The sequence below is a fragment of the Colletes latitarsis genome, chromosome 4, assembly GCF_051014445.1.
Source record: "Colletes latitarsis isolate SP2378_abdomen chromosome 4, iyColLati1, whole genome shotgun sequence".
NCBI classification, from domain to species: Eukaryota; Metazoa; Arthropoda; class Insecta; order Hymenoptera; family Colletidae; genus Colletes; species Colletes latitarsis.
Genome location: NC_135137.1, coordinates 39,074,720 through 39,102,615, shown reverse-complemented (window position 1 = coordinate 39,102,615; position 27,896 = coordinate 39,074,720). Strand labels below are relative to the sequence as shown.

Here is a 27,896-nt window from a genome sequence, read left to right as displayed (position 1 = left end):
TAAACAACAGAGAAATGTTTCGTACACACAAATTTCATAATGAAACGCTTTCACGATCGATGACGGCAAGAACAAAGGTACTCTAAAAAAAAAACGCGACCGACGACGACAAGGAGCTTTGAGAAGGATCATCTGGTACTTAAGACCTCTACAGACGAATTACCGAGAAATATCATCGACATAACTTCCAGATGAGCCAGCGGTCGATCGAGAAATTCGAGAGAACTCGACTTAGGAAAAACATCGATTCCTCGCAGCTGGCGTGAAAAACGACTGCCTCTATTTACATTTGAAAAATCGTACGAACTTTTTGGCCAACCTACCAGCTTCTTTTCGAAGACGGAACACACCTGGAATGTTCAGTATTTTATCTTGTAAAATGGAGATGTAGGAGATAGGATATTTTTAGTGAGAACGGCTTGCTAACTCTCGAGGAAGGGAAAAGCATCAGAGACCCGAATTCCGGTGTGGGTTGCGTTAGAACGAGAGTGGGAGACGCTAATGCGTGTGTACCGTGTGGGGCAACGTCATCCCATCAGCAGGATAGCTTATGGCAGCTATGTCAAGGCCGCAGCAATCTCTCGACTTTATCTAACGAACTTAGCTCGATTAGTGCTCGCACGCATTTACTGCTCATTCGTCGAGAATGCTTGCATAAAATTGCCGCCGGCACTTTCACCTCGTTTGCTGGTTGCAAACTCGTTGCAACGAAGGCGACCGTTTCCTCCGAAAAGAGACAACGACGTTTGCTTAAGAGCATTGCAGCGATTACGATTGGAAAGGCGGTTTCGATATCGAAGTGTCATGGAACCAACGAGGAAGAAATTCCGTGGAATATTACACGTTCGCAGAGTCGTTTCTCGGCGTACTTTTATTCGTTTAACGTCTTTATCGCGTCGTAACAGAACAGGACTCGGGACAGCGTTTGAAACAAACGCGTAGGAGTCTCGGAACGAAGGCATCGGAGATGCATGATGCATCTCTGTCGCAGAGTCAACCAGCCGGAACATCGAAACAGTGGTTACATGATCAAAGTTACGAGCATAGTAGGAAGAACGAAATCACAAGTTGCGAATACGCTAAGACACAAGGATTATAAACCACATTGCAGTAATAAAAAAACATGACGCGAAGAGTATATACGAGGGACGTAAGCGAGAAAAATCATAGTGCCATGGCAAAACGATGGTCAGGCCAGCAAGGAGAATCGAATATTATACCAAGAGATATCGTACATACGTATACACGCGCGGTTAAAAATGTAGGAAGATGATTTAACGCCTCTTGCCGCTTGAGAAAACGGCGTTACAACATAAGTTATACTAATGTAAATATTATTGTACGTGACAAGAACAAATTACGCGTTGAGCCGTCTTTTATGGATAACAGGTGTATGCTTTAACGTCAGCTTGTTTTAGCGAACGTTCGACCCTGAGAGTCGCATGCAACTACATAAGATCTAACAGCGGGAGTCTGGACTATGTTGCATCAGAAATTGTTTAACTTTCGGAAACCTATACTCTATAATTTTAGATCTCGTCAGAGTTAAAGTCATCGTCGTTCTGCGCTACCCCAGATGTGTCCATGGGACGGAAGGGTTGAACCGGAAAAAGGGCTCTTGTTCCGGGTCACCGTGACGTCTTCTCTCCGGTGCTCTTTAACGTAAACAGTTCGGCTGGCCGTAGGGATAGGAGGCGGCGGAGAGACGCGGATACGCGAAGCGGTTAAAAACAGGGGGGATTTAAAAGGTGTAACGCGAGCCGGTGACGATACCTTAACGAGAACCGGCAGCGTTAATTTCGCCATCCCGGCAACCTTGCGCGTCCCGCTGCGCCGCACGCGGAGTCGACGTGGTCGTCAGCTGTGCGAAGGTCAGGGTCGTCCGGCAGCCGAGGGTGCAATCGATGCGCGATACCGCCTCTCTCTTGCACCCCTCGTTCGGTGCAGTTACCATGGAGACCATCTCCTGACCCATTGCTACAGAGCGGAGCCCGTCGACACGGAGAGAGGAGGCTGGCTGCATCGGGTGACCGTCTTCCGGCGAGAGCGTGCCGCAGACAAGGAACAGGAACACGCGGAAGAGACGGACGACCACCACCGCTTCCGCGACTCGACGCGCCTCGCTCTTTTCCGCGTATCGCGCACCGGACGAATTCCACGCGTTTTCCTTCCTCGGCCTGCATTTCCCACGTCGTTCGTTCCAGTGTTTCTTTTCTTCTCTTAACCATCGGTGGAGATGCTACGAGTGACCTTGCCCTCCGGCGAGAGAATTCGAGAACGAGGGTAGGAAGCGACACGGCGAACGGGACTTGGGATAAGCCGTGTAATCGTCGATCGAGCATAAGTGGTACAACGACGTAGTGTGTACGAAGTAACAACGAATTTACTCGAATTTACCCCGGTCGTCGTAAATTGTCGCGAGATCCGCGAACACGATCCCGGGTCGTACAACGAATTCGGTCGTCGGGGTTCTTGGAGAACCGGTCGTACAGACAGGAACAACCGGAGGCATTGTGCAAGGTCGGTACGAACGGAGACTAAGGTCAGCTGGTGCGGATCGATATCGCCGAATTCTCCCGACGTAGTTGCCGCTCGTATGTTTCGCTCGTGATTCGCGGAGGTCGAAACGTCGGCGGGAAGGATACCGCGAACAGGAACGTGAACGCGTAGCGAAAGGATGGAGGGCTGGAAGAGCTGGAAAAGGGCCGAGAATTCATTTCTCGCGGCATGGTACCAACGCGTCAGAGAGTCTTACGTCGCGGCCTGGTTCTTCGGGGTGTTTCAGACCAGCAGGATGTCGACGAGCACCGCCACCAGCGGCGGGGGCGGCGGCGGAGGAGGTGGAGGAGGAGTTGGAGGTGCCTTGACACTGATGAGCTGCGTCAGAGAGGCATCGCCTCCTCCACAGATCCATTATCATCATCAGCAGCAACAGCAGCAGCAGCTGCATCGAAGCCTCGGCCTCGGAGAGTTCTCCGCGCAGAATAGCGTCGATCCGCTTCCAAAAGGTTCGTATTTCGTTTCTTTTTACCCTCGAAGTCGTGTCTATCTCTAAAAGAAATTATAAAAGCAGAGATACCGTAATGAACGTATGACATAAGACTCGGTGAACTCACGTACGTTGAAAAGTACAAAGTAACATTTTTTGAAAATTTTATTTCTACCTTGTGAATAGTCAAGGATGAATGTCCACCCTTTAAGCAAATTTCCGCAGCAAAAATTGCTTAATACAAATCCCCGAAGTGTCCGATCGTTTTGAATTTCCGGGTTGGGGATCGTCCCTTGTTAGTCGTATGCGTGGGTCGTGTAACTGAAAGGTATTCGATGCGAGGAAATAATGGGGCATTGTGCACGAGCTTCGATGTGTGCCGATCATGAAGGTCTTCGGCGGTGTGCGTTAAAAATATCGAGTAGAATCGCGTGTCCACGGCGACGGTCTAGACCGTGCACCGTTGAAGAGCGACGTTTCGCTCGAGGATCGCATTTTCAAGGTCTCAGCCGTAGATTACAGCGTCGCGGGTAAACGAGCCGTGCTATGAAAGACGGATTTACGTAAACGGCGCGTTCCTCGCGAATCGTTCGCGTACTCTATCGATTCCGCAATTTTCGAGCCATTTCAGCGAGCATATTTCATCGGAAGCATCGTAGAATCCACGCTACGCGTTGTCTTCGATGCATCGTCCAGGCGGCGTTCTATCGTGGAAAAATGGTAACGGTAATTATATTCGATCGCGTGCACGGCTGTTTAGAAAACGCGTTAAAATGTTTTTTGCCCGAGAGCCAGGAATTAAGGTGAAAGTTTTTCCCGGTGCGACTCGCTACGAATTCCCGTTCTCCCGTGCGACGAGAACGGGAATAATGGACGTCGCCGCAGCGAGTTATTAAAGGGTAATCCGGCGGAGTGCCCTTTATTCATTGTCGTCGTAGGAACGTGACTTCGTTGCCGTTACTCGCGGGACGTTGCGTTTCCGAGAGGGTACAACGACCTCTTTATTTTCATTAGCCTCCGGTAGATTACGAGACTCCGGGCTGGATTAGCTCTCGTAAGTTAATATCTGAATCGGCCGGATGATTAGCAATTAACTCGTGCCGCGCTTTCGAGACGCTGCGGGCTCGCGATGGAAATGGTTCGTTTCTCCGTAACCTCGAGCTTCTTTGCTCTTGGCATTTAACTCGAGAACGTCTAGAATCAGATTTAACGTTCGGTATTGGCTAATAAGCGCAGACTATAATCGACGAAGCAATCACCGTGTCACGTGGAAGCGAAACTGTCCAACGCGGGAGAAAACATCCTCGTTCTTTCGTTCTAGTATTATATTTTTGGTATCGGACGGTGCATACCAAATGGGAGTTGACGTACCCTCGATTGCATAATGTTAACGACACCGCGAGGCTCCGTTTGTTTCGAGGACGTGGTAACAGATGTTTTTGTTGCTTTCGGACAGGCAGACCAGAACGATTCACGCGTAACGTTATTTTGTACGCTCGAGCGATGTCGCAGGTTGCTGATGCGTGAAAAGCACACTCGCGGAGAGTATCGGGCACACGTGAAACAATCTTTTTTGTTCCAACATCGACACTCTTCGCAGAGCGTTCCACGAAAATGTCGACGGAAAATTCAAGCCGAAAGTCTCTGAGAATAGGATCCTCGACGGGCTCTTTTTCGACGGAGGTACTCGCGATTGTCTTTGATTTAAGGTGGGAGGATCGAGTGGAATTTTGGTAAGGAAAGGTGGAGCCCACGCGTTATTGAGCAAGAACACACGGCTATTAACAGAAACGGCGAAACTAGGCCATGGCCAATCGTGGAATGAATGGCCACTCGAATGCGCGTATTCAGTTACCATCGGCGTCGGAACTTACGTGGAATTGCAAGATTTTCAGCCATCGCTGGGATATACCGTACGTTTCCCCCCTCGCGATACAAACGAAAACGCACCGTGAAAGCGTTAAAAAGAGTACAGCTCGAATCGAAATGTCGCGTGTGACGGGAGAGAAACTTGCTGATATTTAAGTCGGAAGTTTTCTATGATCAAAGAGAAACGTTTACCTGCCCGTTGCATCGACAGTCAGGAAACGAAAATTCTGAACGTATTAAGTGCCTGTAGGAAATCGGGACGAAGGAAAACAGGATTTTTTATTTATTTCCACTTAAATACCGAGGATGGAATAACTGAAACGCGTAACGGAATTTTTTTAGTTTTCGAATTAATTGAAAATGTATTGCAAAGAAAGCGGTTTGTTTCATAATTGAAGAATCCTCGTGGAAAGTAGCTTAACTGCTAAATGGAAAACACCGTTTTCTTCAAACACCGTTAAACAAGATTATATTTTCCAACTTTCGAATTAAAGCTGAAACCAGATTGATCACGATCGTCTTATTAACTAATTAGATATCGATTGAAGCGACAATGCAATCGCGTTTTAAACGTCATTAAATACAAATACAATTTTCAAGATAGGAAGATTTCACAGGAAATTCTCGCGAGTGGAAAGTTTCAATCGTCGAGAACTCTTTCTCGAAAGATAGGTTTGTTTATTGTTATTCATAAGCATGATTATAAGATTCGATTCCTTCGTAGATTTGTTACTGTCGAGTATTATATATAAATCGAATTATAATGTCGAAGTGACCTTTACTCGAAAGGTGATTTTTCCCACCACGTTATTTATTTTATTTTTAGATATTCCTTTTTTCAAAAACAAATTTATAGCCCCTATATACTACAAGCAACTGATATAGATAATTTACTTTACATTGCGAATAGAATTTTTATAATTATTCCTATTATTTAAAATAGCGAAGATATCGATACAACCTGTTTCTAGGGGGACATCCTGTGCTCAGTATCGCTCGCGAGATTGGACGAAACAATTATCAGTCTTTGTACATTTTTACCATATAAGACATACCGGACCGATAATAGGGTTATCGTGTCTCCGCTGCGTAATCTTATCGGGATCGTTTTCTGCGTTATCACACCACAAAGTCTGTCACTTGCAAGTAATGTGTGCATTCACAAATGTACGCGGAAAGTTCAGCAAAATACTCTCTGCCTGATTTCCAGGACTTTTTCGGTAACGTGTGGTCATCGTTTACATGTGTCGTCCAGTTCGCTTAATCGCTATGTTTTACATCAATTGCATCGTCGATTAATGAGCGTGTCGTTAAATGTTGAACGTCAAAATAAGTAGTTCGATTTCGGGAACGTTACCCTGTTATTTGCGTACGAATAATGGGACCCTCGGTGCAAATAAAAATGTCTTGTCGCTCCGAAACGAACTTGACATCGAATAAGTTGGTACTGAAGTGCATACAGGATCTGGTTTCAAAGGTGTTATCTTCTACGCTAGAAAGATTACGGGTTCAAAGGAAGGTACGTGACTCGGTACCGCGGGGAACGTCGAGTGAATCGGTCTCGAAGAGAAAAGGAAAAGTAACCCTTTCGGAAACTATAGCCCCGAAGAACACAGACCATCGAGCTTTTTTCGCGAGTTTCGCAGCTTCAATCGTGCCTAAGGACGAGCCGAGGGTGTCGTTTCTACCCTCTGAATCGTTCCCTTCGCTTTTGCCCTCTCTGTTCTCCGTACCTTTTCGACGATTGAAAGCGTCGAGGCGCTTTGCGCCGTCGCGACCCTCGTTCTTCGGGATTTTCCTTTCACCTTGGACCGCTTTGTTGGAACCCTTTCTTTCGATACGCCGCAATTAAAAGGCATCCGTGCGTTAACGAGTGCTACGTCGGTCTCGAGGGCTCGTGTTATTTGCTTATCCCGCACCCTCGGGTGTCTCCCGCCTTCCGATAACGCGGCATTGTTGTTCTCCCCGTCGCTAGAACTCGGAAAAATTGCTGTTGCACGCGTTTCGCCAGGCAGACGATGCTCTTTCGGCGTTCCTCTCGTCGCGCGAACAGATAAGCTTTATCCGTTGGTCCTGGAGCCGAGGATGAAATTGCCTCGACGGAAAGTGGGTCGGTCGAGGGAACTCGAAATCATTCTCCCTCGTGGAAATTCGATTTTCCCTCGGCCGAGCGTCGAAACCGAGGCCGTCGCGAACTGGGACACTCGGGGAAACAAGTTTCCTATCAGCGTCGCTTAGAAAGGTGTCGAAAATAATTGGGGAGTGTTCGTAGAAAACAGTGCAAGGACCAGTTGCATACTGTAGTCCGAAATTTAGGTTTTTCGTAATGGTTATTCGGAGTAAACGTTTTTCGTGAACCTACGTTACGAACAGTTGTCCCTGCTTTCTAAACGAGATTATCCGCTGGACAGATACCAATCCTGCGATCGATAGACGCGCGTTTGATGATCAAACCAGGAGTATGCTTAGGTATTATCTATTTGGCCGCGATCAGCCTGTTTCACTAATCGTTTCGAAAGCCTTTTATGGTTCTGTTTATCTAACCTCGTCTGCTTAGAAACTCGTTTGTTGCTCGTTGTTCTTAAGAAAGCAGTTATCTATGGGGATTATGTATTCATTATTTCTATCATTTTCCACGTGTGGTTATCTTGGTTTTCCCATTAAATTTCCAATAACTAATCATCTATATTATCACGTTTATAATATCTGAAACGTCAGACTCTACTAGTTATTGTATGTTGGGAATCGCATCATGGTAGGATTAGGGTTAAAACGCAAACGAAGATGCGGAATCAAAGCCCGTATTCCATCGTCGAGAGATCAAACTATCGACACGTTTCTCTGTCCAATTTCACTTGTGATTTTCAGTCGCGAGAGAAAATTCCGTCCTGCGGGGATTCGTTTCGAGCAGGTTTCTCCCGATGAAATCGAGTTTTCATTTCCTACCGATATCGAGTTCCCGAGGACTTTGCCGTCGGCGTCGAATCCGCTCGGGTAGGGTAGAAACGTCGCGCGAGCAACCGCGTTACGCAATTCGAGGAGAAAGTCACGCTAAGATACGTTCGTTTAATTGTCTCGTTCGGATTGCACGGAAGCTGTACCAACTACTCGTGCCATTCGAGCAGATTGCGCTTGAAGTTTTCTATCATCCCCGAATAACTGGTTTTGATTTCTGGCGCCCCCACAGAGCCGAAGAAGCGGCGCTTTCATCCACTCCGCGGCCTACGGAAGATTTTTCGACGAAAGAGTCGGGGTGCTGCGGATATCAGACAAGTCTCCAGCCACGTCGACAAGGATGCGGACATCGTGCGACTGCCGCGGGAGGACATCACCGACCGACATCCCGCAGGACGTCCTGAAGAGGCTCGCAGTCGAAGCGCCAGCGAGCTCCTTACCGACTCCTGCGATCGGGAAAGGTACGCACTCGTGCTAACGATTAAAAGAAAATCTATTTTATAACAAGAAGAGGTGTCTGCTATAAACAAACAGTTCGTGATTTATCCCGTACAGCACGGCGCGAAGCTTGCGTAAAGCACGCACGTACGATATATGTAGCTGACCTACTGTCCTTTATTTTCGTAATTCGGTTGCGACCATTCGCCAATAAGTCGGCCAGTCGTTTCCCCACCAGATCAAGTCACTCGATAGACCTGTCGATTTTCTGTTTCACAACCCGGCAATAGAGCGGCCAAATAAGTACGAAAAAGTAGGGGAAGGGTGTCGGTGCGGACGCCATTTTCGATGTACCATTGTACCTTTCGACCCGCGGAACAATACAGTCGTAAAACGACCCTGGTCGAACGATCATCGCGGTCGGTTCTAGAAATTTGTGTTTTTAATTAACGCCAATCGGTCATCGAAAAGCAGGTAGTCGTTACCTAAAGGCATTCAGCTTTTCATCCTACTAGAATTTAAGACTATGAATTTAATTGACCGAACGCATCGAATAAGTAACGTTTCCTTTCTGTTTATTGCCTCAGCGTATTCCTTAGGAGGACTGGCATGGAAGAGTCCTTCGTGAAACTACGAGGAGGAGCCGGGAAATTGTCTGTGTCGCACGACAGCGTTTTCCCCGGGGAGGTTCCTCACACTCGGCCTCTCTCGTCGTTGGCCAGCCTGGCAACCCTCGAGGTCAGTATCTCCTTTATTTACTAGCGAATCCACGGAGCGTCGAGATTCCTCCGGGACGTCGTGGACGTTCGACGAAATTTTTCAAACGAGCCACGAATTTCGTGCCAGCTCTCTCTCCGGCTCGAAATTTCGATCACGTTCGATGTTACACCGAGACGGAGCTTGTCTCGGATTACATCGAACTCAAACCGACAAACGTGGAACCAAAACGACCCGGGGATCTGCTCGACGCGCGTTTAACCGTCGCGATCGATGCGATTTCGCACGTCTCCGGCGTGGAATGATAAACAGAGGCGCGACGAAGACGATTATTCTCATTATCCAATGAGCGTAATGTCGGCCGAGGCATTCTAAGCACGCGTGAATCGAGTTAAGGCGGTTACACGTGTCCAGGATCGGCTCGTGACTCGTCTTCCAATTTCCTCGTTCGCTTGCATCCGCGCCAATGAAGCGTCAGAGTTCCCTGTAATCCAATTAACCCCTCAGGTACGATGCAACTTTCAATCTCGAGCGATGCGACGAGGCTCGACGCTACAAACAGAGACGTCGCGTCTCCCACACGGTCTTTTGGCGATCAGATTTGATTCGTAAACGTAGAAGAATTGCGATTTTTCTATGAACCGATACGCGACTAATTTGCCCGATATACAACGGGAGAACGAAACGGACTCGCGGAGCAAGATAATATCAACCGTGAACTTCGTCGCCGAAATCGAGCCACGATTGGCAAAAACGGTCGTTGAATTATTTATGGACGGAACCACGCGACGGAGTGCACGAAAAAGAGAGAAGTTGGCGGACCCGGTCAAGTATAGCGACGGTTTAATCCTTCTCTTCTTTTTCTTGGCGAGCACAGGCCAGCGAACCGAGGCGCGCGAATTTGCAAACAAATGATCTATTGTCACGGCGCCGCGGCGCTCCGTCGATCGACCAAGATTCCGCGGGACGATTTACAACGCGTCGACTGTCCGCTTTGTTCGCTAATTGTCGTCGCGTGCTCGATGTTATGCAAATCACGAGACTCGCTCTCCCGCCGAGGCAGCTTTTTACAGACCCGTTTTTCGAACGAATCGACCGCCCTCCGCGTCCGAACAAACTTCCTTTCTATTAGGCGTACGCGTAAGCTTCGGTCGCTTTGCGAGCGTTCGAGCACAATTATTTGTTTGGTCGGCAGTCATTCATCCGAAACATCGCGAGATATAAAAGGCCAAAACTTTCGATAAACGAATAATAAATGAATATTCCACCGGCGAGATCGAAAAGAGATTCGACGATTCGGTCAAGCAGAATCTCTCGTTCGGAACAAACGAAAGCTAGGTTTCGCTGGGAATTACCGTATCGCGAGCGGATTTGTATCTCGTTCGAAAGCGAAGGAGTCGTTGTTTTGCTACGAGACCGAGGTTCGCGTTCGAATCTCGCGAACAAACGAAGAAACGGCGAGCACAGGTCCTTTCTATTCGCGGTCCGAGTGGGAATAAAAAAGAACCGACACACGTTCCGTTCTGATACTCGAGGAAAGTCAGGAATTGTTTTCACGTTCGTGGAAAATGACGTGACAGTAGGCGTCGTGACCGTTCCATTTCTTCCTTCATTTTCCAGCGGAGGCAGACGAGAAAAAGCAACGAGATCGAGCACAAGGAGTACAATCAACACGTTGTTCAGAGGCGCAGGATATCTCTTCGGGTAACCTTTCAGAGTATCTTAAAGCCATGCTAGCGAGGAACGCGCTCGACACGCCTTCCCTTCTGCGCCGTCTTTGAAAAGCTATTTTTTTAACAATATTTTCGAACGCGTGTCTGCGCCACCCACGCTCCTCCACGCTCGGTAAAACGACGCTTAACGATGCACGCGCGACAGTCGACGAGCGCGCGAAATTTTTCGCTCGGTAATTTCGACGCTGCCGCGCGCGTTTATCGGCGGAACGCCTTGCAGCGAGACCGAAAAAGAAGAACGAGGAGAGAACATTCCGTAAGAGTTCTTTGAAACGGAAATCGTCGGCTTGGAAACGAATTTTTTCAAACTACCGTTTTAATAGTGCCGACGAAGCTGAAATCTAGGGCACGTGGTTTTACAGAAACTATAATTACGGGTAGCATTGTGGATAATTGTCGAGCGTACGTTCGTTTGCAGGTGCTCGAGCAAATAAAGACGGTCATAGAGAACCGGAACCAACTAGCCGCTGCGACCTCGTCGGATACCACGAACACTGTGCACGTAAGTATCGAGACGAATCGGACCGTTTTTCCTTTTTTTATTTCACCTCTTCGTTACGCAATCCGTGAAAATATGATTACAGTCGAGCCTCGATTCAACAGATTTAAAATGGATCGTCTTAGCGACCGGAAGACCGAACTCCGGGTCCATTTTTTAATTAATTCGAGTTTGTAAATTCTTTATTTGCGTAGAAAAAAGAATCGCGGTAGGGACTTTTACTCGGCCATCGACCTCTTCCCGGCGAGACACCAGTCCAATTTTTCTCCCGGCTTTTATCTCGATACGAAAGTAAGGCCTGAAGTAAAGTCGTCGCGGTAAAAGACGAGAACGAGGCAAACGGAAAAAATTTATTAAGACGTTCATCCTTGGAAACCAGACTGATTTTTTTATGCTCCGTTGCAATCGTCCATCGTAGTCCGGACACACTTTTCACGTTCTTCCTCATTCTTTGGCGCCTTTCGTAACGTTGCCTATCGACGATAACTGTTTACGGTTGGAACATTAGCGATACAATAATAATCTAATTTACTATATAACAAAGTACTATCTAACATTCCATTCTTCCAATATTCACGACTCTTTAAACATTATTAGAAACAAAGATATACGGGGCGAACGATCGTTTAAATGTCTTCGGTCCGGTTTGCGTTAGAAGAGGGGATGGTCGAGGAAAAAAGTCGACGACACGGCAAATGAATAGATTTCACGCCTCACCTTCCAGAACTATTTAATTATGTCTGATGTCACTGTTCGTTTTTGCGTTTCAGGCTGTCGGTGAACGTTATCAGCAGGAAACCGCCGAGGTAAGATAGCACGACGAGTTTTCATTCCGAGTGTCGATGCGGTTGCGCTGCGCTCTGCGATTCGGGCGAATAGTCGCGCTCGCGACGCGTACTTGTCCAGTCGTTTCACGCTGTCCAGTGTCTTTGATCCTCGCGAGTCGTTTATAGTTCACGGACGATCGTTTCAATGCATCGAAAAAACGTTTTAAATTCAGTTGACGGAATCGAACGACACCCGAATCGGGAATACAAGACAATCATGAACGCGTTCGACGGTGAAGTCTGTTAAAAAAGAAAACGAAACAACAAAGATGGCCGACGAAGCCACGAATCGCAGACCGTTTGGAATAATGTTGAACAGGGTTCTATTTCTGGCTTCGATCGTCTCGAATTTTCGGAGAAACAGATTAAGGGTAAGAGGGAAGCGTCTCTTATTCGTTCGTGTAACTTTCTCTCTCGTTTGACAGTTCGATACATTCGCGGGTCCGGCGACTCGTTTATTAACTACTTTCATTCGTTGCGTCACCTGCATTTACAAGCCTGCTGGTATATTTAGATCGACAGCGAAGGAAAATCGACCAATTTGTCCGTTATCTTTGTAGTTTAAAACGTGCAACTTTATCGTTTCAAGACGTGTCAACGCGAGTGCAGTGCTTGGCCGAAAGAAAGGAAACTGATATTAGTTCTGTTTTTATGCCAGTAATTCGAAAATGCTTCGAGCACTTGTACCAGACACTGTCGCCCAAATATTAAATCATAAATCTAACAGTTTAGGGTGACAGTAACTGGAGTATTTGTCCTGCATCCGATCGTTCGTCAACCCCGAAGTTTAATCCGGACTTCCTTCGATTTTCAGAACCGTTTCTTCGGCTTTGAGAAGCAGGAGAGGGGCGGGGAGGAGAACCAAGCGAAGGTGAGTCCTTAATCCTGAAGATCTCGGTCGGTCCCGCCATTCGTCTTAACGCAATAACGGGGAGAAAAACGAGCCGCGGACGTTTCGCTAATAGGCGTCTCGTAAATCAGTATCAGCCGGGCGAATTTCTGCGAGCAACAGGTGGCGAATGGCGAACCGACAGAGACTCGTTAATTTTCCTCGCGCGGTGTTTCGTTTACGTTGCCAACCAGTCGGAAAAACGGTATTGTCGATCGCACGGAACCACGGACGACCGAATGGAAACGTCGAAAGCAGCTGGTCCGCGGCTGCTCGTCTCGAGATTTTATGGCAAAAAAAATTAGAAGAAAATCGAGAAATAGCGGAATACGCAATTTATACGAAGAAGTCTCTGCGCGTTTTGCCCGAGACGAAATAAAATCGTTCTCGAGACAGTGGTTTCAGCGCCGACAGAATGTTTTACGTCCCTTTTACGGCGTTCTCGTTGTTCTGCTTCTCTCGCGATGGGCTTGCCTCGCTTCTGCACCGCGGCACGTCGCTATTATTTCCAGCCATCGCGAATCTCTGCTCGCTACTTTTATTGTGCCCGTCTCGCGACACGCGACAACCGTTAAAACAATGTCGCGAGGAAAACGCTTCCACGAACTTGCAGCCGCTGAAAAAGTGGGTTACGCTTTATCCGATTCGGCCGTTTGCTTTTGCGCTGGTAAAACTCACCCGCGTCTAAAAGTGCGTTCACGTAGCGTTATCGAAAGTTAATCTCATCGAACGAGAAGGAGAATTGTTGGATTCGATGTGTCCGAAAGTCGCGGGGATTTAATATTGTCGGAGCGTCGGAGTGGAGGTGTTGTAGGGCACGATAAACAACTGTTCAAAATAGACGGGGAAAAAACGTTCGAGAGTGAGCGCACAGTGAATAGGACACTGTAAGAACGACGCGATATGGAGTTTACCGTTACTTGGCCTGAAGACTCGTTACAGCGGGGATCAAGCCGTCGAATGCTTCGAGCAGGAGACTTTCGAGGCGGCTTGCTTTCGGTTCATTGGGAAAGGAGGGATATCAGGGACGCTACATCGCAGCTGGTAAAGTTGTTTTCGGTCGGTCAGTTCATCAATCGGATATATGCGTGTATCACAGACGAGATATACGAGTAGACTTTACACCTCATGGACTTTTGTGGCCCAATCTGACGGTCATACCGACATGAAAATTCAAAGGTGATTCTAGCGCCTTGAAAAAATTATTTTCAGTTGGGAGAGTCAATTACAACCATTTTTGGTCAACAGACATACCCCCGAAATCCCAACCATTTTCGAGAAAAAAATTCATTACCGAAAATATGATGCGAGGTCAGAAATGTTTCTAGGATTTGCTTATTTTTAAAAATATGTTATAAAATTCCAGGTTTGGGGAATCGTGACACCAAGTTTTTACGTCTGTGTGGTGAACGTCCAGTTAAATTCATTGTTTTCATATTATCGAAAGAGTTTGTTTACCGGTAGAAGCGCTTTCAATAGTGGCGCTCGAGTAGATACGGTCGGTAATACACAGACAAGGGGAACGAGACTACTGCCGGTAGAGATCTCTGCCTCCGAGCGTGTCGATAAAACGGAACAGTCAGTGGTAGAGCTTATTAACAAACAGTTTGCAGGTACCTGTAACACGACACCCGTTACAATCACCCGAGTGATTAATAATACTCATTAACGGAACACTATCGGTGACGCCAGCGTCCAACTATTCGCATTTAGCACAGTATGAAAGTCGGAATTTCTTGGTTTTATCAATGCCTACAAATTTCTTATTAAACTTTCAACTTACCGACGAATCACCGTGCCATAAATAGACTTTAACGAACAGAAATTAGTATTCGCTCGAGCGGGCAAAGACGAATTGGAACATCAAACGTTGGAAACTGCCACGAGACTTTCTTTTGCCATTACGTAAAAATGCTTACAAGAGCACGACGCTCGCGGCACCGTTTAAGCGAGAAAACGTTCGGTTTTATGATCAACTTTTTACCCCGATCGATAGGTTGCACGCTCGGATGTAATCTCGATGCGATCCGGTCGAACGTTTCGAAATTTCTTTACAAATCTTTGAACCATTTTCAAATGCAAAAGTATTGCACTGATAGAAAATCCTTTTCGGGAATTAATTATGTTCTAATTAACTCTGTTATAACTTGGATTTCTAGCAGGATCATAACGTTTAAACAATTCAAAAACATCCGGGTTTGTAACGAAATTGCACAACACCACGTCTACGAACAAAATATCGAGCATCGCTTTCCATTTCTTCAATCATTAAATGTAACCGTGATCAGACGAATTCATGATTATTATTACAGTAAAATTGATCAACTCTTACGGAAAGTAATAAAGACGTAGGAATGCGTTGCACTTTCTCAATAAGAGAGTTATCAGAGTCGGACAAGATTTTATTCAAACAATAATTAGCCTATAGCAATTAAATTCGGAGAAAAAAACCATTGCTATCGCCTATAAGTGACGAAATATTACAAAACAACTAGATTATTTCCGGGGGGGGCATAATAATGCACGATGCAATAGAACCAGCCATAATATTCGAACGTACGATAAGAAAGGAGGCATAGGTCATTTTGTTTGACAGAAAAGAATCGAACGGTGGCTTGCAACTCGCAGGGATCTCGATTATTAATTTCCCGTTGGATCGTTCGCGTATCGAGCGACGAGATAATCGCCGGAAGATTTACAAGAGGTTGTTGCGCCTGTCTGTGTGTACAGCTTTTGACATTTGCACGCGAGCATGTCCCAGCGGAGGGTCCGTAAGCCAGTTTGGTATTTGCGTGGCATTTATTGCACTGCGTTGCTTTCGTCGCGGAATGCCAACAAGGCCAGCAGAATCCTTGCAGATCCTTGCTGGAGGACTGTACCGTTAGCGCGGCGAATAAAACCTTCTCTCCTCTGTTTATCCAATAAATTGGTACGCCTGGCCGCGCGTCGCGTGCTCCAACGGCGAAAGGTCAACGAATACGCGCGGTTCCTTCGAAATTTAAACGTTCCCGTCGTGCTCGCTAGCCGCGAACGCTCGTTTCCTTCTCGTTCGATGTTCCACGTCAGAATTTTACGTAGGCTCGTCACGATCCGCCGTTGCGACAGGATATTCCGAAATTCGCCGCGGTTTCACCGACAATGCGGTGCGCCTGGCGTATTACGGAACCTATCCTCGCAACCCCAGCCTAACCGACGAAGGCCTCGTTTCAACAAATAAAAAGAATAATCCGAGGAAAGTTTTGAAATTGAGGAATCGGTTTTTGGCGATTTTTAAGATAGAAATCGCACAGAGACGTAGCTTTGCACATTTCACAAGCCAAGGCCTCCACTTTTGCAATCTCTGTCGAGTGCCCGAAACTCGGAACGATCGAGTACGAAGGTCTGCCCGTTTACCGGATGTCGAAAAAGCAGAGAAGATCCATGGTCGCGTGCACGCACGAGCGGTTTTCCGTTGCGTCGCGACACTCTGCGGATTACGAAAGGAAAAGAGGACGACTAAAATGGAGGTGGGGATGGTTACGGATAGGTCAGCGACGATACGAGAGGTACTCGGAGGAATATAGAGCGGACCAAGATATCCTGATCGAGCGTGAACGGGCTCAAGAAGCGTCGATCGCCGGCGAAAGACCCGGTTTTTAGAAAGCAACGCGTTCTCGCTGGTTCTGCTACGTTTTCGCGGTGTCGAAACGTTTTGTCAGAACGAAGCGAATGTCTAGGTAACAGGCCATGGAGGAGGGGAACGGGGGAGTATTCGCGGTGGTGCTCGAACGAACAGCTGGCAGCCAACAAGATTGGTAGCACCGTTACCGCTGCTTGTCCGATTCCTCGTAGATCAGTCTCCTCGATCGTACGTCGTCCCTGTCTTTCTCTTGTCAGGGGTCATTAGTCTTCAGTGGCGTATCAGGACAGGATTTGCCTCGCGTTCCTGCGTACTTGCAGCCTGATCCTTCGACTCCTTGCGGTTAGAAGCTTGCTCGAAACAACCGCGAGACGCCGGAGGCATTTGAAACCTCGACAACTTGGCGAAATTTACACGAACGAAACGGTAGCACGGTAGTCCCTCGTTAATATTCGCTACCGTTTCATCCCCGCCAATTCCTGGAACTGCATCGATAAGGGTAACGAAGGTGCAACCGAAAAATACGGATAAAACGGTGGTTTGAGCGTCGGGTTTCCAGATTGGCACAGATCGAGGCGGGGAAGTTGTCACGCGAGAGTTTCGTTTTAACGAAGTTACGGAAGCCCGCGGAATCGACGATTTCCCGGATTGGTGGAACGCGTTATCGGGTCGTTCGTGTGGCTCCCGATCCCGCGATTACGTCCCTGTCACCTGCGCGCTGCCATTGCCACTTCTACCCGCCGAAAGTCAACCAGCCGAGGAGAAAGAATCGCCCGTTGCGACCGGCCAGTACGACGACGCGTTTTCCGCACGCGACACGCGTACGCGCGCCTCCGTCCTCGTTGTTCTCCGGTTCGCGCGAAAGGGCTTCCCTCGCCAAGTCGACCCGTACGCGCGTACTTTTCGATCGATCACCGCCAGCGAAGGTCGAGGCGGCTAGCACTCGAAGCTAGCGGTTTCTAGCGGATCCTAAGCTTCTTCTCCGACAGTCGTACGAGCCGATTCTTCGCGCGAACAGTGAACATCGTGTGCTCTGTGCGGATCCGTTGCATCGTTCTACCGGAAGTCGGAGTCCTCCAGGGTGTTTCGATCGTGGCAAGTTCGACGTTTCGAAAGCAGTGATCGCGTGTGCTCGCGAGCGGTGTCGGCACGGAAGTTTCGCGAAAAGTATTCGTTCCTCGTCGGGCCACGGGTGCATATTTACGAGTCCAGTGAATTTTATTCGTGATTAAATCCGCGAGGAAACGCCGCCAGAAAGCTCGCTATGGATACGGAATATTTCGCACTCGAGCGTTATCAAACGAAAGTTGCAACCTTTGGGCAGAAGATTGGTCTCCTCGAGGAATAAGTACTTTTCCGTTACGAGTGTCCGCTGAGACAAAATAAATTTCGAGTAAATAACTAAATCTTCGATACGCATACTCGAAGGACGATAAGAATAGGAAATTATCTGTTAATTATCTCTATAAGAAATGGTTTGCAATTGGTTGGTTGCCGTTGGAATAGCCAAGCTTTATGCGTGCGTGTCTCCGTATCGTTTACAGAATCAAACGGCTGCGGTTGGTTCGAGATGGAAATAGAGTTCGACTCGCGTTCACGTTCGTGCGAGACGCAACGATCGGGTTCCAAGATCGTTAAATCGAGAGCGAAGGATTCACCGCGTTTGGCAATCAGACCGAGTCGATCGGTCAATTCCGAGACAGATAAACGACTCTCGATGTCGGTACGAGCTGACGTTGGAAATTAGCATGCTTCCTCCATTCGTTGTACTTCCTCTTCCCTCGCTTCAGTACACGCACGCATTCGACGTAACGGCTCTTGCTCCTTTTTCCTACCCGCTCGTACAAACAACAAACATTTTCTACGTTTAATCGATCGACGTTTTGCACTTTTATCAATTTCTGTCAGGGCAATCCTTCCCGAGAACGATGTTTCGTCGTTTATGGTCGCTCTTTCGCGGTTTCTTGCTCGACGGGCCGCGAAATTTTCTTCTTCCGGGTCGTGGAAACCGCGAAATCGACCAGATCTCCGATCGCGTTGGCGATTGTCATTCGTTTGTTGCGTTGTTTCCGAAACGGATACCAACGGAATCGACGAAACGACCGTGTTCCCGATCTCTTTTGCCCCGGTGTCGTTGACTCCGCGGTGTGTTACCGCGTTTTATCGAATCTACGTGCTCCGTTCAGCGGCCATTTAAATATTTATAAGGCTGGATCATACGAATTCGTTCTACGTCTGCGATCGCCTGAATTTTTTCGCGCGACACCGAGTTTTAAGAATCTTAAGTGGCGTACGGTGAAATATTGTCTCTGAAACAAAGGCAAGCACGATTCAATAGGAATCGTTGAAAAGTCGTCGATGCGATTCGGAAAAATGAGACGATCGTTGCTTCGGCTCGAGGTTGAAACCCAAGACTGGTCAGATTGGATTTTTCATCCGGCGGAACAACAACGAATCTCACGTTACGTCGTCGCGATCGATCGTCCTGCGAAAGAAATCCATCGTCCAGCTTGGTTTTCCTTTCGTATTCGCTTTCTTCGCGTTCCACGCGATCGAAATTGATCGAAAGAGAACAGCTCGAAAACGAAGTTGATTTCCCGTTTCTTCCCCGTGATTCGACAAAGTCCGCCCAGAAACCAACGCGTAAAAAGAGGATAACGAGAACGAGATTTGGCGATGTTTATCGGCGTTTGGCGCGCTCGCTCGCGCCGATAAAATCCGGTCTTGGGCCGCGCAATTAGCCGCGCGATCTGACGAAACGTTCACCGTGAGAACTAGGCGAACCTCAAATCGTACGCCGTCTGTGTCGCTTCGCGAAACGAGTTCTCTTTCGCTCGAAACGAGTTCTTGAGGACGCGTTAGCAGCGTGACCGAGGTTGCAGATGAAAGAGAAGAAAACGTAATCGCAGTATTCTCGCGATATACTGACGCCCGTGAATTTAACCCATTTCTTTCGTACTGTTCTCGCGACGTTGCGCACTTCCGTTTCGTTCCTACGTTGTGGTCCAATAACTCTGCCCCGAGTCTCTTTGCGTTAAAAGACTTACGTGTAATTCCTCGTGCACGAAACGACCATGATGGGTCTGTAATTAGCTTCAATTTTCCGTGTTGCCCCGATCGGTTCGTATAAGGTATTAAAAGTCGACAAGTTATTGGGTCTAGAAATTAATACCGCGGTGTCGGTTGTTTAATTGGACCCTACACCACGCTCCTATTTTTAGCTCTTAGTGAAAACTGGTCGTGTCGTACAACTAAATGTTAGAAATATTCTGCCCGAGCGGCTTTCGAGATTTATTTTTTTCTCTATTAGTAAACGAGTTAACCCTCTTATTGCAATCGCGTTAGCGAAAGTATATAAATAAAAAAGAGAACGCATTTAGCAAATACGGCGAATACGGTTGTGCAATATCAGATCCTAAAGTTGAATTATACAATTTCTATTTGTATTACTATCATTGAATTATATAATTTCTGTTTGTGCTATCGGTCTTTTCTAAGAGTTGAAATCTCGGTTCCAGCGCATTTTCGAATCGGTAACAGTTTCAAAGGGAAACAACGACGAAGCAATCTCGGTGAAAACATCGCTTGGCGTCCGAGTTCCCGATCCGTTGCGGTGGATGCATTTTCACGCGACCCGTGGATCATTTTCGTCCTCCCGCCTCTCTCTCTTCCGCGTATTTTTTTCCTCTATCCGTGTTTTACGACAATGCCACGGAAACGCGAGCACGCCAGTCGGTATGGCGTGCCAGATTTCCAACATCCTGCTGACACGCAACTCGCTCGTGTCTCGTCGCCGACGGAACCATAGTTCGATCGACATCGTTTACCCAGGGGCGTGTAACTGGAAACGAAACTGTTCGGAGACATTCATAACACATACGAAACGAACTCATTTCCACTAATAGAAAGCAAAGTTCATCGTCAATGAAACACTTGTAACAACAGGATCGTCGTAACGATCTCGGTTTCAGTTTCTATCTTGTAATTTGCACAATTTGCTTTGCTTTCCATGCCCGTGAAAGTGTCCGATCCGCGCGGTCGTAAACCGGACGGCGCGAATTAACTCGTTCGGATCGGTGCGCGTGAAAATCGATACGTCCATCGATCTGGCGTACAAAGTAAAACGGTATCGAACGATCGACAAATAATCCCTAGGTAGACTAGGTAGAATAAGGGAAACGTTGAACGCGTGGGGATTCGTGTCGCGTGAACAAAACTAACGGTGAATGCGAGAAACAGTCGAGCAATAAAGCAAATTGAGTATGATGGCACAATAAGATACAATGAACCGACTGGCCAACTGCCAGGGAAACGGACGACAGGCGGACTTTGCCCCCGTATCGCGGGCAACGTGGAAATCGATCTTGATCGCGTTCACGGTGCTCGATCGGATCTTCGCGAGGAGATGTGGGCCACCGATACGTCCAGAGACCGATCTAATCGTGACTACAGCCTGTTAACTGTTTTTATCCGCTTCGCGTTAAACGTTGCGACGTATCGTTGATTCCAACTCGGAGCGTAATCTTCGATCGCGAACTGTTCCGTACTCTGTGATTTTCTGCCTCTGGCTGCTCCTCGACCATCTTTACTTACAAGTGGGCGGCCACGGATGTGGGAATCGATTTTTAATCGACGCTAACGCATCTCATGTTGCTTTCCATGTGCACCGAAAACAGTACACGCTGCAAGGTTTACAAAATCTGCAAACTTTGCCTATTCTTTTCCATTTGCGTATTGATTATGTATTCGTTTATCTCTTAATGAGATCGTTTGACGTAGAAATGAGTTTCAGCGTGTACCGTTTCCGGTACACGTGACACGGGAACGTGTTAAGGGGATATTCGTGTCTAGCATACGTGTAAACTGCACGAAAGTTTGATCGATAAAGCCGTAAAGAAGATTGTTTGGCTCCGGGTCCGTGTGTGGGTAGCGAGGTAAACGTGGCCACGAAAACGAGGCGGCTGATTCATCCGATTTGCGAAAAAGGTAACACGCTTTGTCGATTCGTTCCGTCGGCTGATTCATGAACGTTACGGACCTGCTTACTGTTTTTTATTTAGTGCAACTGACGTTGTACGCAGTTTCTTATCAAAGGTCGATTACCCGTAAATAAATATATCAACGAACCGGGGAACCGGTGAATAATTTCCCGATCGAGTCCGTTCGTAAATCGGCTCGGTGATCCCGTTCGACTGGTCGAGACGTCGCCGGTTGCGCAATCCTGTTCGAGTTTTCTTCTCCTCCACGGTGTGTCGACGTCACTTTCTCTTCTCTCGTGGAAAATTATTATGTTCCGCAATTTCCGCCGGGTATCCTACGTACGTATCCGGTTGGAATGCAAGCGGACAGATCGCGTACAGGTGGTAACATAGGTGTGACCGACTGCAGAAACAGCGCCCAGGGATTTTGCAATAATCGAAGGTGTTGCGCGCGCACTCGTAGCCGAGCGTCGGAATATTCCTGTCTATACCTGTAACTTTTAGTCGGTAAAAGACCGATTAATAGGCTACCGTTCGGTAAAGAATATTCTTTGATCTTGACGATTACTCGTCGTAGCTGGTTGACCGTCCACGCACGGTTCGCGACCGAGTTTGCCGCTAAGGGGAACACTCGCATCTCTTGATCGCGAAGGATTGGTATTGAGTAAACATCGTGGGCGAGCGACGTGGGCACGTCTTTGGCCTGGTTGTTGCTTGAGAAACGTTCGCTGGCTCCAGCGTTAACATTAAACAAACGGTCCTGATCGTACCAATCGACCGTTCCTCCAGTTTGTTGTCGATTCGCGGAGGGAAAGTGCAGAAAATTTCTCGCGAATTCGAAATCCCCACACAGGCGGCGGATCTTATCGACCGTTTCCGCGAAACGACGCGAAAGAACGTCGTTTCTTCGCCGTCGCGATACAGATTCCGCGCATTGTGTCCGTGACAGTTGCTCGAGGCCGCTTATCGCACGCGAACGAAATCGAGCCCGCGATTTCGTCGAAAGGATGGAAGGTCGCGTGAGAAGCGGTTGGGATCTCGAAGATCTGCCTCTGCTGTGAAATCCTGAGAAAAACGACAGACGTTAAACGCGAAAACTAAGCAAGCGAGATTAGCAATTAGGAGCGAGCGCGATTGTTCGTCGATCGAACCTCGGAGATAGCCTCTGACCCGTGCAAAACATTTCTTTCGGAGTTATGAGCTCCTGGTTTTTAATAAATCGTAATACAATACTGTAGTAAAAGAGTTACGAAATTCGAAGCCACGAAAGCTGGTTTTAATCTCGTTACGAGACCCAGCTGTTGGCTGCTTTGACGAATTGGTATCCAGCAGAATAATTTCCAGACTTCTTAAAGTCCAGACGTTAAGCGACCCTCGACGATCGTGGGATTCGTTGGTTGAATTCTCTGTGAAACGCTTGCAGGGGCTTCGCGACCGGTAATTCGAGTTCCCGGTGCCCTATGACGTTGATCTCGCGACCGTTCGAAAATCCCTGCACTGAAGGGAGAACGGATCGATCGTCGTTGTAGCGTGTATTTCGCGTCGAGATCGAGGGGAGAGGATCCGAGCATCATGGTGGTGTCTCACCGCGAGGGCAGCATCTCGTCGAACATACGCGCGATAATCGAGCAGCTGAACCTGAACCCGGTGGAGAGGAGACGATTGATCGACCGGACCAAGCAGGACACGACGCGATGCAAGAGCTTCCCGAGCGTTCAGACCACGGCGAAGATCAGCATCGGCGTCTACGGTTGCAAGGAGCAGGTCGAATACAAGATCCCGGCGCCGATCAGGCGGATGTACAAGCTCGAGGATCGCTCGAAACCCAAACCGGAAACCGGGCAAAAGATCGCGATTAGAAGAGAGGCAAAGGACGACGCGATCGAGGTAATCGATCACGAGGGATTTGGCAATCCTCGATTGTCGCGTAATCACGCTCGATTTATCGTTGTTCCATTCGCGAGTCCGTGAGCATTTTCACGCGTGTAATTTGTCGCTTTGGTCTGGTGGATTATCCGTGTCGACTCGAACGGGATTTAATGCTGAAATACTGGTTAAGCTACGTTTAAGAAAAGTCATTTTTACTGTCCAAATGTTCGATTCGACGCGTACTCACCTTGCAATAATTCCTCGCGTAACGAGCTTTGCGGGAGAAAATGCTCACGGATTGGCGAACCATCCCCAATGCTGTAATAAAGTGTTACGTGAATCTGGACGAAAGGACAAGGCCAGCGTGGACAAGACGTTCGGATCGATAAGATCGGCGCGTAAAATGGAGGATCGGTCGAGGCCGAAGCCAGAAAACAGACGGATGATCCTTCAGGCTAAGAAAGAGCAACCCGTACGTGCCGAGGATACGATCGAGGTAATCGATCAGATCCCGCAACTTTGACGCTAATAGATACGAGATAGAATCGTTCGCTTTGATTTGTAACGCAAACACGCGTCGCGGTCGCCGATTTAATAAAGACACGCGGCTGCTTTTAATCGCCCCCGCGACATGCTATCAGTTGTTTACGACCACTATTCGATTCGATGTGTCCGTCAAATGATAGGATAAAGCGGAGGATCAGTCGCCGGGATCCGTTAGGGCTCCGTGCAGGATCGAGGATCGACCACGCTTGAAGCCGGAAGCGAGGCAGAGGATCCCACCGGTCATCAAAGAGGCTGCTCCACGGATCGAGGAGACGATCGAGGTAATCGATCGACCATCGAACGAGACACAGTACTCCAATTGCTTCGTAATACGTATAAAAATAGTTGTAAGACCGTTAAATCCGTCCCCTTTCCTATATTCAAACGCTCTGTCAAGCGATCATCAATGTTAATCATCGTGCAAGATTGATTGTATTTGTTTGGCAGAGCATTCCAACGGTGGAACTGGGGCCGTTTGTTGCCCGGTTACGTTTCGAGCGATAATAAGGACCGGTTGCAGGTCGCGGAGTGCACGGTAGCACAAACGAAACCTTTTCTCGGTGAAGAAGTGTCTTTCGAGACGGCACCTGCAACCGGTTCCGAACGATCGCGGTTAACTGGCTGCACTCGCTCGCCCCGATAGCGGTTAATACCGTTATGGTCGGCGCTTTGCACGCGCGAGCCGAAAGGCGAGAAACAATGTCGCGAATAATTCGTTCGATGTTCCCGTAAATCGGAAAGGCTCGTTGGCAACGTAACACCGATCTAAAATAGTTCAAACCGGTTTAATCCGGTCAAAACTGGACTTTTAATAAACTGGGTCAACGTTAATGTGCCTTGTCTCTTTTTCCAGAACTCAACGTCGTCGAAGGACGCGATCGATCGAGTTATACCTGTGGCCAAAGAAGACTTACGTGAGTATCGCGTCGACATCTTTTAACGGGATGTTTGTCGATCGAACGAACTTGGTTGCAATAAGATAAATGTCATTAGTCTACATATAATAAGAGAATAGTACGTTTATAAAGCGCAATCGATAACAGTATTTTAAAGTGTGTCGTCACGATGTTCATTTCGTTTCGAAAGGCAAGAACGACTAATAGACTAATCGAACGCAGCTTTCGTTTGCCAAACAGCGGAATTAGAGAGCGCGAGCTTGAACCATACAGCGGCCCATCACCGAATCTCGGTGAGGCCAAAGAACCGGAGGCCTCCGAGACGCACAACTTCGCAGGCCGCGAACACGTCTACGTCGACGATTACAACCATCGCGGAGGACTCGTTGGATAGTTTGGAGCCACATCCGGCCAGCGTGAGCAGCGCCGCGTCATCGCCCACGGAGCCTAAGAACATAACCGTCGCGAGGAAATCGTCGAGTCGATTATCGCGCACGTCGGACATATTCGAGGAACTGGAGTCGAAACTGCCGAGGAAGCCGTCGAGCAGCGTGGCCTCCTTGTCTCCGGACAGTCTGGACGCCATGAACACGTCGAGGACGAGCGTGGAGACGAACGAGGAACAGCCGGAGGCCCGGCCGATCGTCAGGAAATCCTCGAATCGGACGCCCAAGAGCTCGGAAATGTTCGAGGAGCTGGAATCGAAGTTACCTCGCAGGAGATCCTCCAACCGATTGTCGAAATCCCCGGACAGCCTGGAAGTGACGTCCTGCTGGTTCTCCAAGTCGACCGAGGGCTTCGACAAGCTGATGGAGTACGAGGAATCAAAGCCAGTCGTCCGAAGGTTGCTCAACCCGATCTCGAAGTCGTCCGATCGCGTCTCTAAATCCTCCGACAGCCTGGAGGCCATCGAGGCGTTGACCAGCGACGAGTCCATCGAGCGTAGGAGAAGCAGCTTCGAGTTCCGCGCGCGCAGAACGTCGAAAAATATTTCCAAGTCCTCGGAGAACTTCGAAGCCCTGGAACAAGCTCAGGCCGGCACGGACACCATCGTGCAGGAGCTGCAGAAACGGAGCAGCATCTCGGACATCAACTTGTCCAGGGGGAGGCGATTGTCGAAGAGCATCTCTAAATCGTCGGAGAGCTTCGAAAGGATCGAGATCAGTGAAACGAAGGACACGGAGGAGGATAGAGACAGTTTTGGTAAATGCTGCAGGAGATCGTCGAAGAGGATGTCCTTCGAGAGCTCCGACAATTTGGAACTGGACGACCGACTGGAGAACAGAAGGATCAGGAGGACACCGAAAAGAATACCGAGCACCAGTTTCGTGGACATCGTGCCCGCGGACGATCAGGAGGAAGAGAAGAGACCGATGCCGGTCAGGAAATCGTCCAGGCTACAAAAATCGTCCGAGAGCTCGGAACTCGGTAGCACCGACACCCTGGACTCGGAGAGAAGAAACAAATCCTCCGAGAGTACAGAGACCCTCGACAGTTTGGAGAGAGACCTGGACCAGGACAGGAAGCAAGAGGAACTTGCGGACGGTGTTATGGACAAACGCGAAAAGAACGTGAGTAGTTTTATCAGTGTTATAGAAAGGGTTATTCCAAGACACGCGAAAGATAATGGTGCATTTCTTTTCGTAGGACTCTTGGATCAACAAGAATATACTGTCGACCGATTCGGAAGAAATCTCTGTTGCTGACGGATCCGAAGACTCGAAATCGCTAATCTCGCCGGACAAGTTCTATTGGCGACAGTCGTCCGAGTCGAAGGAAAACATCGACATCCACCAGCTTCTAGCCATCACGATAGTTACCAGAATGACCGATAACGGCAACAACCAACGAAGCTCTGTGATTTATCCGAAAAAGAAGCAGCAGATGACCGGCTCGCAACCCACTTCGCCGGTCGCCAAGCAGGAAGATAACAAGATGATCTTCGACAATCTCCTCGTCAGCAAAAACGACGAAGACCTGCAAAATATGCTTAACGGGAATATATCGGAGGTGTCTACCGACACTAAAAGCTTCAAGGAGAAGCTGATCATGTTCGAGAAACTTGGGAAATGAGCTGTACGTTAAGCAAGGTACGCGCTCGCGCGCGCGTCAATTATATGCAAAACAAACCGCCACATACGCTCGTTTAACTGATCTTCGGTTATCGAGATACGCTTTGAACGATCGAATTTGAGAGGAAGAACTGAAAGAAAACGAGACGAAATTGTACGAAAATATCGATCTTCTGTTTAAACACCGAAACGACACAACGCCTTTATTCAGCGAACTATTTTATATACATTTTATTTGTAGATGAGAACAAGCTGGGGGTGATGAAGATACAAAGATCGAAACTGTTCGTCTGGTCAAGAGGAGACAATAACGTAATTTTCTGAAACTTTTTTATAATATTTTTTCATACGAAATTTGTTCGTTTCATCGTCGTAAGATAAAAGCGTGAGAAGGAAATCGATATTGCGAAAAGGTTTTAAGTTCGTAACTGGTTATAAACCGGGTTCGAACCGTTACGTTGTAATTAATTATTGAAAATCGTAATTTTATTTAATTTCTTCCATTGCCGTATTTGTTTCTTTTTGTTCGTAACAAAAGTCGCGTAGAACGAGAGATCACCGGATTGTATCCGGATCCAGTATTAGATGGTCGCACTTACGAATTCGTAAAAACAGTTTGTAAGCGTTGTCGCGCTTACATGAATTCTTCTAGCGTAGGAGCGTAGCGTTTCGTGAAACTTGTTGTACAGTAGTTTAGGGGTGCGAGTAAATGTGTTTCATTCCATTGTGTAAATATACAAAGTGGACCCCCGTTGCAGAGTTAACGCGATCGTGAACGAGAGAAATTATCAAAGAAAGAGGCACGAATTATCGTTCGATGTCTATGAAACGAACACAGGGTACGTTACAAATTAAAAACGTTGTTCGAAATCGATCATATCTAGAGACCTTTGAGGTTATCTATGGAAAGCGTTGACTTTCCGTGCCGATTCACTTACTTCCTGTTTATCGACGTTCGCGACACGCGAAATCGACAGAGAAACTCTACTATCTATTGTT

General features: G+C 47.8%; 1 protein-coding gene across 6 annotated transcripts; it reads left to right on the top strand.

Annotated features, from left to right (window-relative positions):
* Nucleotides 1-1,941: 1,941 nt before the first annotated feature.
* LOC143340872 (uncharacterized) lies at nucleotides 1,942-27,484 on the top strand. 6 transcript variants are annotated; one of them, XR_013079514.1, is made up of 11 exons: nucleotides 1,942-3,008; nucleotides 8,046-8,274; nucleotides 8,839-8,989; nucleotides 10,589-10,672; nucleotides 11,120-11,203; nucleotides 11,971-12,006; nucleotides 12,842-12,898; nucleotides 24,783-24,843; nucleotides 25,066-26,396; nucleotides 26,473-27,051; nucleotides 27,139-27,484. XR_013079514.1 is itself a non-coding variant. In XM_076763248.1 (10 exons), exons 1-10 carry the CDS (start codon nucleotides 2,678-2,680, stop codon nucleotides 26,896-26,898), a joined length of 2,790 nt encoding a protein of 929 aa, XP_076619363.1. In that variant the 5' UTR covers nucleotides 1,942-2,677; the 3' UTR covers nucleotides 26,899-27,484. The 6 variants fall into 6 exon arrangements, 5 of the variants coding, with proteins under 5 accessions (XP_076619363.1, XP_076619365.1, XP_076619367.1 ...); XM_076763248.1 differs by having other exon boundaries at nucleotides 26,473-27,484; XM_076763250.1 differs by lacking the exon at nucleotides 10,589-10,672 and having other exon boundaries at nucleotides 1,944-3,008; nucleotides 26,473-27,484.
* Nucleotides 27,485-27,896: the final 412 nt, after the last annotated feature.

Bases quoted from the DNA above. Each gene is read 5' to 3' on its own strand.
- LOC143340872 (XM_076763248.1), top strand. From the start codon at position 2,678: ATGGAGGGCTGGAAGAGCTGGAAAAGGGCCGAGAATTCATTTCTCGCG. The intron at 8,990-10,588 runs GTCAGTATCTCC...TTCATTTTCCAG, and splicing joins CCAGCCTGGCAACCCTCGAG to CGGAGGCAGACGAGAAAAAG. The intron at 12,007-12,841 runs GTAAGATAGCAC...TTCGATTTTCAG, and splicing joins ATCAGCAGGAAACCGCCGAG to AACCGTTTCTTCGGCTTTGA.